The sequence below is a fragment of the Mustela putorius genome, unplaced genomic scaffold, assembly GCF_011764305.1.
Source record: "Mustela putorius furo isolate JIRA1106 unplaced genomic scaffold, ASM1176430v1.1 tig00000127_pilon_pilon_pilon, whole genome shotgun sequence".
In the NCBI taxonomy this organism is placed as follows: Eukaryota; Metazoa; Chordata; class Mammalia; order Carnivora; family Mustelidae; genus Mustela; species Mustela putorius.
Window position 1 is genome coordinate 9,473,664 of NW_025421288.1, and position 13,030 is coordinate 9,486,693.

At 59.0% G+C, this 13,030-nt stretch overlaps 2 protein-coding genes across 4 annotated transcripts; both read left to right on the forward strand.

The window, feature by feature from the left end:
- The first annotated feature begins 91 nt into the window (after nt 1-91).
- Nucleotides 92-8,730, forward strand: KCNK4 (potassium two pore domain channel subfamily K member 4). 3 transcript variants are annotated; one of them, XM_004770160.3, is made up of 7 exons: nt 92-772; nt 2,250-2,515; nt 5,693-5,816; nt 5,936-6,096; nt 6,299-6,485; nt 6,997-7,136; nt 7,876-8,730. In XM_004770160.3, exons 2-7 carry the CDS (start codon nt 2,327-2,329, stop codon nt 8,275-8,277), a joined length of 1,203 nt encoding a protein of 400 aa, XP_004770217.1. In that variant the 5' UTR covers nt 92-772; nt 2,250-2,326; the 3' UTR covers nt 8,278-8,730. The 3 variants fall into 3 exon arrangements, with proteins under 3 accessions (XP_004770217.1, XP_044920183.1, XP_004770216.2); XM_045064248.1 differs by lacking the exon at nt 92-772 and adding an exon at nt 955-1,020; XM_004770159.3 differs by lacking the exon at nt 92-772 and having other exon boundaries at nt 1,178-2,515.
- A 162-nt stretch (nt 8,731-8,892) lies between these two features.
- CATSPERZ (catsper channel auxiliary subunit zeta) lies at nt 8,893-12,479 on the forward strand. Its single transcript, XM_004770163.3, has 5 exons — nt 8,893-9,013; nt 9,204-9,597; nt 11,105-11,184; nt 11,395-11,461; nt 12,211-12,479. Exons 1-5 carry the CDS (start codon nt 8,993-8,995, stop codon nt 12,318-12,320), a joined length of 672 nt encoding a protein of 223 aa, XP_004770220.1. The 5' UTR covers nt 8,893-8,992; the 3' UTR covers nt 12,321-12,479.
- The last annotated feature ends 551 nt before the right edge of the window (nt 12,480-13,030 follow it).

Here is a 13,030-nt window from a genome sequence, read left to right on the forward strand (position 1 = left end):
CTCTGTTTTGAGCATTTACAAATAGTGACCTCCTTAATGCTCAGAACAGCACTCTGAGGCGAGAATTAATCATGCCTTTTCTGTAAGTAGGGACAGGGAGACTCTGGGGAGCTTGCGAACCGCATCTGCGCCCTCTGCTGGTAGGGGGTGGTCAGCCTTAGAGCCCAGGCTTAAAGCCACCCACCGTGGGGGCTGAAGACCCCAGGCCGGAGAATTTTAGGAGAGTTCAGGGTTTCAAGAAGTGGGTGGAAACAGAGGGGAGCAGGTCCAAGGCCTGCCTGGGCCCTGGCTGTTCAGGCTGTGGGGGAGGGATGGTTCCATGCTGCGATGGCCACGGAGGTGAGGACAAGGGATGGCGCAGGAGTAGAGGTAGGAGGTGCCCCGGCATGACTTTCCAGAACTGGGTCCCAGCCCTACCTCGGCCAATTCCAGGTTGTTTCAGTGGATCCCTAACCCTTTGTCCCGCAGGGCCGCCTCCCTCAGGAGTGCTGAGCCCATGGGCCAGGGTGTCCCCAGGGGCGGGGAGTTGAGGGCCCTTCCGATCCGTAGTGGGCCTGGGAGATGCTGGGAGATTAGCGTGGCGCCTGTCCGGAGAGGTGAGCCGGCAGATGTCCAGGCCGGGGCCGTGCCGCGGGCCACACTGGATGGCCGGCGGGACAATACCAGGATTCCAGTCTGAGACTCCAGGCCGGACCCAGCGGCGACCCGTCTCGGGTTCCTCTGCCCCTCACCTGCCGAGACCCGCTGGAATTAGGGGGCTGGGCGGCCGCAGGTAAGGGGCTGCGGGGCACGGCGCTGGCTGCAAGGGCGCGGCAGGGAGGGAGGCGCGGCGCTGGAGGGGTTAAGCTTGGAAGGAGGGGGTTTCTGGCAGCGGGAGGGGGGTCCCAGCCCCGGCGGCCGCCCGCTCCGCCCCTGCCGCCGCCGCCGCCTCCGCGGCCCAGCCGGCACCGGCGAGGCCGCGCGGGAGCTCGGGCCGCAGCCGCAGCCGCAGCCGCAGCCGCAGCCGCAGCGGGGCCGACAGTGAGTGCGGGGCTGACGCGGGAGGGAGTGCGGAGCGCGGGCGGGACTCTCCGGCAGGGAGGGGTGCGCGGGGGGCGACCGGCCGGGCGGGGCGCGCACCTCCCTCGCGTGGGCGCCTCCGAGAGTCGTGCGGCAGCGCGTCCCGCCGCCCGCAGGCTCCCGGGCGTCAGCTTTGAAGACTCGGGAGGAGGTGGGAGTCAACGGCGGGTGTGCAGTGTGTCTGGGTGTCGGGCGCTGCGCGGTGGCCCGGCGGCTTGGGTGTGTGGACCGGAGTGTGTGCACACGTGCGCGTGGACCTCGGGTGCCTCGGCCCGGCGCGCACGGCCCCGGGGGGTCCGGGCGTGCAGGTGGAGTGTGTGCGTGCAGCCTGGGCGGCGGGGCGGGCGGGAGCGGCAGGACGGAGCGTGGGCGCGCGGGCCTTTGTGCCTGCGGGTGTGCGCGTGGGCGCCGCCGCCGGCTGTCCCGGGGGTGCAGTGCTGTCCTGGAGGATGCTAACCCCAGGGGCCGGCCCTGGTCGCTCCCGCCCTGTTCCTTCCCGGAACCCCGCACGCTCCCGGCGCCCCCATCCCCGCCCCGCCTCGCCTCTGCGCCGCGACCGGGACCCGCCCCTGGGTTCCTCGAAAGCCCGGCAGGACACTGGGAGACCCTGGAGGCTACCTGCCGGGCCCCTCGCGGCTCGCGGCCGAGCGGGGAGAGGCGGGAGCGGGGAGAGAAGCGCGAAGATCCTGCAGCAGCCGCAGCGGAGGAGCCGGGACCCGCCATCCCCGTCCCCGCCCTGCGCGGTCCGGCCTCTCCGCCCGCTCCCCCTGCGCGCGCCTCCGCGCCCCCTCAGCCTGCAGCTCCGGAGCCGGTTCCTCACGCCCCCTCCAGGCCCCCTGGCATTTTTTTGCTTCCCCGGGGGTCCCTCAGCAGGCTCAGTCTCTCTTACCCCTTCCACTCTCCTTCCTTTCCCTTCCCGGCGCCCTCTTCTCTTCTCATGTCCCGGAGTTCCCGGACAGGGGCTGAGGGCCGGGCAATGGAGGTAAGGGGGGGGGGGCGGACAGAAAAGGTGGGGACTGGGAGTGCCCTGGTACCAAGTGTCCTGGCAGAGGGACGTGAAGAGAAGTCATCTATGGGCAGTAGGGCTGGGGGCTCCAAGGACCTCTGGGTGTGTGGGGGCTGGAGGAGGAAAAGGGCGGAGGGGTGGCGGGCTGAGGGATTGACCCCAGCATCCCTGGTTCTACCCACAGTGACCGCAGCTCCCCAGGAGCCCCCTGCCCGGCCTCCCCAGGCGGGCAGCGGAATTGGACGGGCCCCTGGGCGCGCCATGCGCAGCACCACGCTTCTGGCACTGCTGGCACTGGTCCTGCTCTACCTGGTGTCCGGTGCCCTGGTGTTCCAGGCCCTGGAGCAGCCCCATGAGCAGCAGGCCCAGAGGGAGCTGGGGGAGGTCCGAGAGAAGTTCCTGAGGGCCCATCCCTGTGTGAGCGACCAGGACCTGGGGATCCTCATCAAGGTTCGTGGGTGGGCAGGAACCCCCTTCAGGAGTCATCCGTGACCCCCCAAAAGGAGCTGACTGCCAGTGGGGCCCTGCACTGGCTTGCCGCCTCCAAAGGGCACCCAGTGAGGGAAGGGTGCAGCCAAGGGATCCTGGATGGAGGCTGACATCCAGGTCTCTGTGTTTTCAATATGGTGTCCATGGGGACATTTGGCTGCCTTGCTTTTCCTGGCCTTGCACTGAGCTCCTGGACTGGTTCCTTCCGTGTGATGGTGGTTGAGCAAAGGAACCAATGAAGGAAGAAATGAAAACGTGGCTGGTACACACAAAATATGTTACCTTGTCACAGGCCTAACACACTGGTTCCTGGTTGCCAGATGAAACCCAAGGTGCCTGGGTAATTGTGAATTTTAGCCAGTAAGCAACGAATACTTTTAAAAAATACATGTGTCCCATGCAGTATTTTTATTTACTGAATCTGGCACCTTACACTGGTTTCTGTACTTCTTTGGAGTCCCAGATGCCTTGGAGATGCCCAAGAACACTGTGGATACTCCCTTACCCCCTGGAAAAATGCACTTAGATTCAGAGGGTGTCAGAACACATTTCAGAGGGTTCCAGGATGCCCTAAGCCTGCCACCATGGATATCAGGTTTGGCACCCCTTTCCCCCCAGGACACATGTTTATGATGAGGCTAGAGGAAGGGGTGGGTTCAGGTTTGGTTCAGTAACTAAAGAAAGTTCTGGGCTTCAGCCTCCTGGGGTGCTAGCACGTAAGCACCTTTGTTGCTTCTGTGATTTCTGAGTCACTTTCATATAAACAACCCAAGGATTAACTTTAATAAGTGGATGTTTATTACTTTGAAGAGTAATTGAAGAGTACCCCTTCTCCCCTGCCTCTTCTTTTGGAGGGAGGAACCATGGGCCTGGAGGCCCCAGTGTTCCAGCTGATTCCCAAGGTGGGGGGCAGGAGCAGGAGCAGAGATGAGTGTGGGGTGGGGCTGGGACTTAGGCTGCTTGACATTGACTCTGACACTTCCAGAATGCCCAGAGAGGCCTGGGCAGGAGGATGTGTCTGGCCAGACCACAGGGCAGAGTGGGGGAGGGAGGGAGTCTGACCTATTTTATCTTCACGATGTAAAGGCTTTTTTCCTGGATAAAAAAAGAAGAAAAGGAAGGGCAGAAATTAGAAGTGTGGGCGACAGCTGCTTTCTCTCCCACAGCTAGGCAGTCCTGCAGCAATTATGCACCTACTGTGTGCTAGGTGCTGTGCTACTACACCAGAGGATGAGCAGGGAAATTGCTATGGGGTGTAACAGAGGCAGGCTCTACACTAGAGGATGTCACTTTGGGATAGGGGGACAGTTCCACGGACAGATCACTGTAGGATTCAGTGGAAAGGGAGCATTCCTTGCTTCCTTCTTTGTTAAACACCTGTTGTATGCTGGGCTCTGAGCTAGGTGCTGGAGGCAAGGAGGGAGATGGGGTGGGGGTGGGGGGTTTTGGGAGGAGCTGGTAATTGAAATGAGGCAGGTGAGAGAGAAAGGTAGAATTTAGAGATGTGTGATTGGTTTGCAAGAGACCTGCAGGCAGAGAAACAGCCTGGGCAAAGGCGTGGAAGTTGGAAAGGCACAGAGTGTTTTGCAGAACTCGGATTTAGCAGATGCCTAGTCATTCGAAGCAAAAATTAGAACACACAGGATGACGAGAGATTTTTTTCCCCCCAAGCAGAAAATTTATTGGAAATGTCTTGCAAAATAAAATTTAAATCACCTTAATCATACATTTCACTTCTTGGCTTCATTTAAGAATTATTATTACAGGAGGTGGGATGTCTCAGAAAATCTGGGGGTACGATCACATTGCAGCTTGGGTTTCAGATGGGGCCCCAGGAGAGAAGGCTGGGGAAGGGGAGGTGGGGACTAGATGAAAAGGAGCTGAGATGCTGGCCTGGGAATTTGGACACTCTTCTGGGGCAGACAGTGGTGAGCTATGGAGGATTTGGGACTGCCACTTTAGGAAGATTAATTTGGAATGGGTGTTGCTAATGAGGATTGCAGTCAGAATGTGGTTTTGATCTTCCCCACTGTCTCTGTGCCTTGGCTCTGTGCCCCTTGGGGAACGGCCCCCTCTGCCCCCCACCCCCCATTGTGCTCTCAAATCTGTGTCACTTAAGGCAGACACTCTGACAACACAGACTCTGTCTTGAAGGGACCTGCAAGGTGGCAAGAGAGGCAGACACATGGTATTTCATTAATTTACTCCTATTTATTGAGCACGTACTATGTAAGCACAGGGTTTGGGTTGGGTGGGGGTTTGTGTGTCCATGAGCCTTCCAGTCTTGGGTACAGAATTTGATGGTATATGAGCCTTCCTGGAAAAAGGTTCCCTAACTTCCATCAGATTTTTCTAAGGCAAGGAACTAAAACTCAGCTTTCCTAGGGGCGATGGGAGTGGTGGAATCTGTGGAAAGTTGGAAATCACTGGGCATGGGACTAACTTAAATGCACAAGGGTTATTTTAATTCTTCACAACTGCCTGAGGTAGGCGCTAGCAGCATTGTCTGTTCCTGACAGAGGCAGAAACTGAGGCACAGAGAGTTAACTTGCCTCTGGGGTCACAGAGCACTGAGATTTGAACCCAGGCAATCTGGTCCAGGTCTGCTCCTGATCTCTGTAAACTAGAAATCTTTTGTGTGAAATTAAGGGGCAGATAATGAAAGTCTTTTTTTTTTTTTTTTTTTTAAGATTTAGTTATTTATTTAGAGAAAGAGTGCTCTAGCACACACACACTCTTGCAAGAGGAGTGGGTGGGGGGAAGGGGCAGAGGGAGAGAATCCCAAGCAGACTCCCTGCTGAGCATGAGCTCAATGGGGGCTCAGTCTCAGGACTCTGAGATCCTGACCCTGAGATCAAGACCTGAGCTGAAATCAAGGGTCCCACCCACTGGCTTAACTGCCTGACCCACCCTGGCGTCCCAGCTAAAATATTTCTAAAACAATGTGGAGTTGAAACACAATTGGGCCCCCCAGTTTGCAATGTCTGCTCCAAGGGAATATCCTCAGGAAGCCGGGAGGGAAGGGGAGAGCTGGGAGGGGGAGGAAGGAGGATGCCACTCTGGAGACTGGAGGGTCAGGGGCTTGGCCAGGACAGTTACGAAGGGCTGAGGTTCCTCCTTCTGCGCCTTGTCCTGCAGGATGTGGCTGATGCTCTGGGAGGGGGTGCGGACCCTGACATCAACTCCTCCAGTAACAGCAACCACTCAGCCTGGGACCTGGGCAGCGCCTTCTTTTTCTCGGGCACCATCATCACCACCATCGGTGGGGGAGGGGACTGGGCACGTGGAGGGGGGCTAGGGGCTTTCTCCTGGGGGAAGGTGCAGAGGGAGGAAGTGGAGGCCAGGCAGCCCCTAGACTTCCTGCACGGCCCCTCTGCCCAGGTTACGGCAACGCGGCCCTGCGCACGGATGCGGGTCGCCTCTTCTGCATCTTTTATGCGCTGGTGGGGATCCCGCTATTCGGGATCCTGCTGGCAGGGGTCGGGGACCGGCTGGGCTCCTCTCTGCGCCGTGGCATCGGTCACATCGAAGCCATCTTCCTGGTGAGCTGTTCCTTGCCCTGCGCGCCCTCGCGCTGAGCTCGTGTTACCCTTGCCTATGTCCCCGCCCTTCCCGTGAACGCGCGGGCCTCGAGGACGCGGGAGCCTCGCGCACTGGAGCCCCGACGAGGCGGTGGGGGTGTGTGTGTGACTGGAGGTTTTGGCGACGTCTTCGGTCCCTCCTACCCGTTGCCCTTCCCTGCAGAAGTGGCACGTGCCACCGGGGTTGGTGCGAATCCTATCGGCGGTGCTCTTCCTGCTGATCGGCTGCCTGCTCTTTGTCCTCACGCCCACGTTCGTGTTCTGCTACGTGGAGGGCTGGAGCAAGCTGGAGGCCATCTACTTCGTCGTGGTGACGCTCACCACGGTGGGCTTCGGGGACTATGTGGCCGGTGAGGCCACCTTTCTTGCACTGCACTTCCCTATCCACTTTATCCATGCCCAGGGACCCTGCACTCTTGTGTCTCCCTCCAAATTCCCTGTGGTGCGTGGGCGCTCACAGGCACTTGCTCCAATCCCCACGCGCCCTCGCGGAATGCACCTTCACGTTTTTGCACGGATGCAACAGCTCATGTGCCCTTACATTCTGGCATGCCTGCACCCCGATGCATGCTCACACATAAATTAAGTGCGCCCCTCCTATGTGTCACATTCTTATATATGTGCGCCCCTCCCATATGCCCACATTTTGGCGCGCGAGCACACTCACTCGCGTATTTTTATCTGGCACACTTTCAAGTAATGCACACTCGTCTTGCATGCGTTCACACACACCGATTGATTGCCCCGGGGGAGGCGGATGCTCTCACTGAACTGGGAAGAAGGGAGGTAAACCAGGAGCTCACAGGCTTAAAGCCTGCCCCACAAATCAACATCTTTCTGGCCTCCCCGGTGGTATCCCAGGCGCCAGCCCCAACCAGAGCAATGCAGCCTACCAGCCGCTGGTGTGGTTCTGGATCCTGCTCGGCCTGGCCTACTTCGCCTCGGTACTCACCACCATCGGGAACTGGCTGCGAGTAGTGTCCCGACGAACTCGGGCAGAGGTAGGCGCCCCGGGTCGGCGCTTGAGCCGTGCCGCTGATGCGCTGGTACCCTAGCAGCGGGTTGATCAGTCGGCCTCCCTTCCACAGTGTGGGCTTCTCAAAGCAGGGACTGAGTGCCGCCGCCACCGCCCCCCCCCCGCCCCCGCCATGTGCACACGGCCCGGGGGCAAAGGGTTAAACTTGGATCAGTTTGCTGAGGACTCTGTCTCCGCTGTCAAGAACCGGGCTGAGAAATTTAGGGAGAAAAAACAAAAAACCAAAACAAAAAAAAGCAGGAAGCCCAGTTGAATGTAACTTTCAGATAAATAGCAAGTAACATTTTAGTGCAAGTATATCCCAAATGTTGCACGGGAGGGACATGCATATATTAAAATTTTATTGGTCGTTTATCTGAAATTCACATTTCACTGGACGACCTGTGTGTTATGTCACGCTGCTGGCCGCGCCGGCCAAGGAGCTCGAGAGAAGCGCAAAGGTCTCTAAGGGGCACGGGAAGGGTAGCTGAAATCAACCCAGGGCTTTCTAGAAAAGCCCCTGGAGGAAAGGTCTCTTAGGTTCGGACGGAGGAGAGGAGAGTGTGTCGCTGGGTGATGAGTGTCCCTCCCCCCCCCGCCTCTCTGGCGCGCTGAGATAGGAGGACCGGGGGAAAAGGGTGGCCGCGCCTGATGGGGTAGGTTCCCGGGGTCGCAGAGGCGGTCGAGGACCCCGCGGTCGAGGACTGCCTTTACTTTTCGCGCAGATGGGCGGCCTCACGGCGCAGGCCGCCAGCTGGACCGGCACGGTGACGGCGCGGGTGACCCAGCGAGTCGGGCCCACGGCACCACCGCCGCTGGAGAAGGAGCGGCCCTTCCTGCCTCCGCCGCCGTGCCCGGCGCAGCCCGCCGGCAGGCCCCCGTCCCCGCTCCCGGTGAAGGCCGAGCCGCCCTCCCCGTCCTCCCCGTCCACCCCGCCCACGGCCTCGGCGCTGGATTACCCCAGCGAGAACCTGGCCTTCATCGACGAGTCCTCCGACACCCAGAGCGAGCGCGGCTGCGCGCTGCCCCGCGCGCCACGGGGTCGCCGCCGCCCCCCTAACCCTCCCCGGAAGCCCGCGCGGCCGCGGGGCCCAGTGCGCCCGCGGGAAAGAGGCGTGCCGGCGTAGGGGCAGGACCCCCGGCCCGGGCCTCTCCAAGGGCTTCGTTCTTGCGCTCTCCCCGGCATGCTCTGCTTGTTTGACCAAAGAGGCCTCTCTCGACCGGACCGAGGCCTGCGGAGGAGGCTACGGGCTGCCACACTCCGCTCCTGGCCCTTTCCTCACTTCATCCATTTGCAGACTCCCCCCCAAGGCTTTCTGTCTCGCTGTCTCGGCTGGGCCCGTCCCTCACCACACCTCACGACTGTGCCTCAAAAGCCTGCATCAATAAATGAAAACAGTTTGCACCGCTGCGGGCGTGCGCGCTCCGGGGACGCGAGTGGGTGTGGGAGTGCTTGCGTCGGGCCACCTCCCGGGCAAGCCAGGCCTCCTGTGACAACCCTCTACTCACCTCCCGGGGCCTCCTCCCTCCTCCCCACGCCTGCACCCGAAAGGGCCACGCTTGGGCCGGTGTCTCCGCCAGGAGGCTACCGGGTATAGGGTCCGGAATAGGAATCTGCCATGGTGTTCTGTGCGTCTCCAACCTCAGCGCAGATACGGGGCGGTGGGGACGGGGAAGAGAGAATGGCATCTAGCGTGGGGGTGGGGGCTGCAGATTGAACTCTCCCTCGAGAGACCCGCAGCACCATTCGGGAACGCGATCCGGCCCCTCCCCGCTCCTGGAGCGTGACCCCTTGCTCCTCGCCCCGAGGCCTGTGGCGAGCCGGTCCGTTGGGGCAGAACCATGGACGAAAAACCTTTCGGAGTAAGAACCCTTCCTTCCCTGGCCTCCTCCCCCCTGTGAGCCCCCAGCCAGGGTCCGTCCTGGGTCACTGGCTCTTCTCTCCCCCTGCCTCGGCTGTGAGCCCACTCGACAGGCACGGTCCCAGCTGGCTCTTCCTCTCCTTCCCAACTCCTGGAGGCCCTTGGCTTCCCTCGTTGTATGTGGCCCACAGGCGTCTTTGGGCAGCCGAGCCTCAGACATGTCGAGCCCAGAGGACATCCGGAATCTGTCAGACATGTCGAGCCCAGAGGACATCCGGAGTCTGTGGACCAGGGCCACGCTGTCGCAGCCGAAGCTGAATATGCCGCGGTCCAGTGTTTGCGAGGACTCGGACGTGGAGGGCAGCAGCGTCAGCAGCAAGTCTCACCCGTGGTACAACCAGCAGGCCAGAGGCGACTCGGACGGTGTTTGGGAAGAATGGGGTATCAGAGAGGACAAGGACAGTTTCAAAGAGGAGGATCTGGACAAGCCCTCCGCGCTGGCGCTGGAGCTAAGTCGGGCCCGCTCCCTGGGAAGCCATTTAGAGAAGCAGGACGGCGATTCCAAGGAGTCCAAGACGGACACCGGTCAGTGTGGCCTCACAGGGCTGTGGGTATCCACAGGGCAGGGGGCTGGCCAGGACCTCAATATCTGTTGCTGTGAAATAGGGGGTGGAGGGGGAAGCTGTAGGATCCTTTTCCAGGATTCCCTTCCCGGGACTGGTGCCAGTGTTCGCCTTCTACGCTTTAAATCAACCAGACATTCTTGGAGCGCCCCCTACCGGACAGGCGTCGTACAGGGTCCTGTGGCCATAGCACGCCAAGTCCGGGAGACACCTGCGGAAATGCGCAAAGGCAGGGCGGTACGACCCGTGCTTCTCATGGAATCACTGGGACGGTAGAGAGGAGGGAGTTATTTCCTTGTGTATGGATTTGCTGTCGTTGAGGAGGTGCCTGTCTTTCATTCACTCAGTCATTGGCTACAATTTTTAAGTACCTACTTCTTGCTGGGCACTGTCTCGGACTCCCCTCTCCCCCTCGCCCGGGCCCCTACCTACAAGGGGCATTAGAACGTATAACAGTATTTTTTTTTTAAAGATTTTATTCATTTGACAGACAAGAGATCACAAGTAGGCTGAGAGGCAGACAGAGAGGAGGAAGCAGGCTCCCCGCTGAGCAGAGAGCCCGATATGGGGCTCGATCCCAGGACTCTGGGATCATGACCTGAGCGGAAGGCAGAGGCTTTAACCCACTGAGCCACCCAGGCGCCTCAAGAATGTATAACAGTATTTTAATGCATTTTGAGTGCTTGCTGTGTGCCAGGACTGTCTTTGCATGATCACCTTAAACTTCACAACCTTCATAAGGGTCTATTTCTTTTCTTTTCTTTTCTTTCTTTCTTTCTTTTTTTTTTTTTTAAGATTTTATTTATTTATTTGACACACACACACACACACACACACACACACAGCGAGAGAAGGAACACAAGCAGGGGGATTGGGAGAGGGAGAAGCAGGCTTCCTGTTGATCAGGGACAGGGCTTGATCCCAGGACCTAGGGATCATGATCTAGCTGAAGGCAGACAATTGAGTACTGAGCCACCCAGTCACCGCATACTTTTTTTTGTTTTTGTTTTTAAAATTTAATTTATTTATTTGACAGACAGAGATCACAAGTAGGCAGAGCCAGGCAGAAGGAGAGGGGAAAGCAGGCTCCCCGCTGAGCAGAGAGCCTGATGCAGGGCTGGATCCAAGGACCCCGGGATCATGACCTGAGCTGAAGGCAGAGGCTTTAACCCACTGAGCCACCCAGACGCCCCCCCCCCCAGGGGTTATTCTTATTACCCCATTTGACCATGAAGAACTTGAGGGTCAGGAATTTTCAGTCACTGCTCCTAAGCCTTGTCTGATGGGGAAGTCAGAACTGGAACCTGGGTGGGTGGGACGATAAAACCCAGGGTAGTAAGCTACTGTCCCATACTGTTTCCCAATAAGGTGGTCTCTGAAGGCCACTCCCCTGCCACCACAAGCCTGCCCCTACAAGGGAAGACCCAGCAGTCCACAGATGACTGACCTCTCTTTTTCTCTTCTCCCAGAAATGACTTCCTCAGAGTCATCACTCAATATCTCAAAGCACACACCTCATCGAGCCTACTGGATGGAGCAGCAGAACAGGGTTAGAAGTACCCAGGGAGACTGGGGATTTTAGTGGGGTGGGGATGGGCAAGTTGGGAGTTGCAGAGGTGAAGGGATAAGGGTGGTTTGTAAAGGGGAGGGGCAGGCAGCTTGGTTGGGGGTCTTGAGGCTAGAGGGAGCAGGTGGGGCATTTCAGCTTGGGGCAGGGCTGGGGTCCCTGGGACATCTGAGCCTCTTGCTGCCTCTCCAGCTGCCACTGCCTCTGATGGACCTCATGGAGAATGAAGCTCTGGAAATCCTCACCAAAGCCCTCAGGAGTGAGCTACTACCCCCACCGCCCAGACCCTGGGGGATTTTGCAGGGGTTGGGCCTCTGGGAGTGGGGATTCAGGCCGTGTTTGCCTTGTCAGATTCCCTTACCACCCACGATATTCCAGGAGCCCTACCAAAAGTAAAAAATTGGACTGGACACAGGGATATCCAGTGGGGAGAGCATGATGTGACAGTCAGGGGCCTGGGCTCCGGCCTTCATGCAGCCTCTCTCTAGCTGATGTGGCTTTTCTCCATTCCCCAGTGGGGATGACAGTCTTTGTGTGGCTTTGGTCCCCTCCCTTGGTGCTGTGAGGAACCTCTGGACAGTGGATTATTTGGGTCAAAGTTCTCTCATTTGCCCTGCTTATAATATAAGACAGGGATGCTAGCTAATGGGTCAGGATGAGTGGTCCAAGGGGTGTCCACGAAGCTGCCCTTTACCACTGTCCTGGTTCAGGCCTGCAGCACTCTAACCTTGCCCTCATCCATGATCCATCTCAACACTCTCAGCCTCCTCCACGTCCCCCATCTGGAGTACAAGTGTATGACTTGACCTTTAAAAAGAAACCAAAACAAAAAAACCTGTCAGGGCCCAGCACCTTGGGAGATCCAGTTTTCCAGACTAACACAGACCCGAGGGCCGAGCACTCCTGCTACCCCAGATCACCCACGGTTCCTCAAATCTCAGGTGCAGCACTGCTGCTGGGGACGCCATGCCCCTGCTCACTGCCCTGAGCGGCCCCTCTGCTCTGCAGGCTACCGGTCAGGGATTGGCTGGGACCACTTCCTGACCAAGCAGCTGCAGCGATACATCGAGGGGCTCAGGAGGCGCCGGAACAAGAGGCTGCGCCTCTTGATGCACTGAGAACACCGCCTGGGGCTCGGGCTGGAGTGACAAGACAGCCCGGCTCCAGTCCCTGGGCCCCCGGCCCGTGCCCAGACACAAGCCCGACCCTGTCCACATGGAATTTGAGTCCTAGAGAAATAAAAGACTCTGTGCACGGTCGGTGAGTCAGTGCATGGCTGCCCGCGTGAGGCGGACGCACGTGGCTCCGCCTTTCCCCGTGACCTTCACGCGGTCACCGCAGTGACCTTGAGCGTTCTCCGTCCTGGCTCTATTGGCTCCGCCTTCCCGGGACTCGAAATCCAGGACTTCTCGCATGTTTTATGCCTGCTTCTCCCACCCTGGGTCCAGCAGCTGTGTGGAGATACTGGATCTGCGGTCCAAGTGCCCCGGTGGTGTAATCTTGGGGGAAGGGTGAGAAGGTAAAGGGGCAGCACCTCCCCTCTAGTTTGGGCATGCTGGGCCCCGCCCCTCATGCATATGCAGTTACACTAACCTCTCCGCTCCTCCCGCCCTCTCATTTACATATGTAAGTCGTCTCCCTGTCCCGCAACTGCGGCTACCAAGCCACCTCGCCCACTTCGATCGCGCACAGCGCTCCCCGCCTCCTTCTTTACGTAAGAGCGCTCCTGGTTCCAACACCCTCTCGGAGCCTCTCCAAGTCTCCTCTGGCCCCGCCCCCTCAGCTAGTGCACCGCTTCTACTAGGCGGCGATGGGCGGGACCTTCATG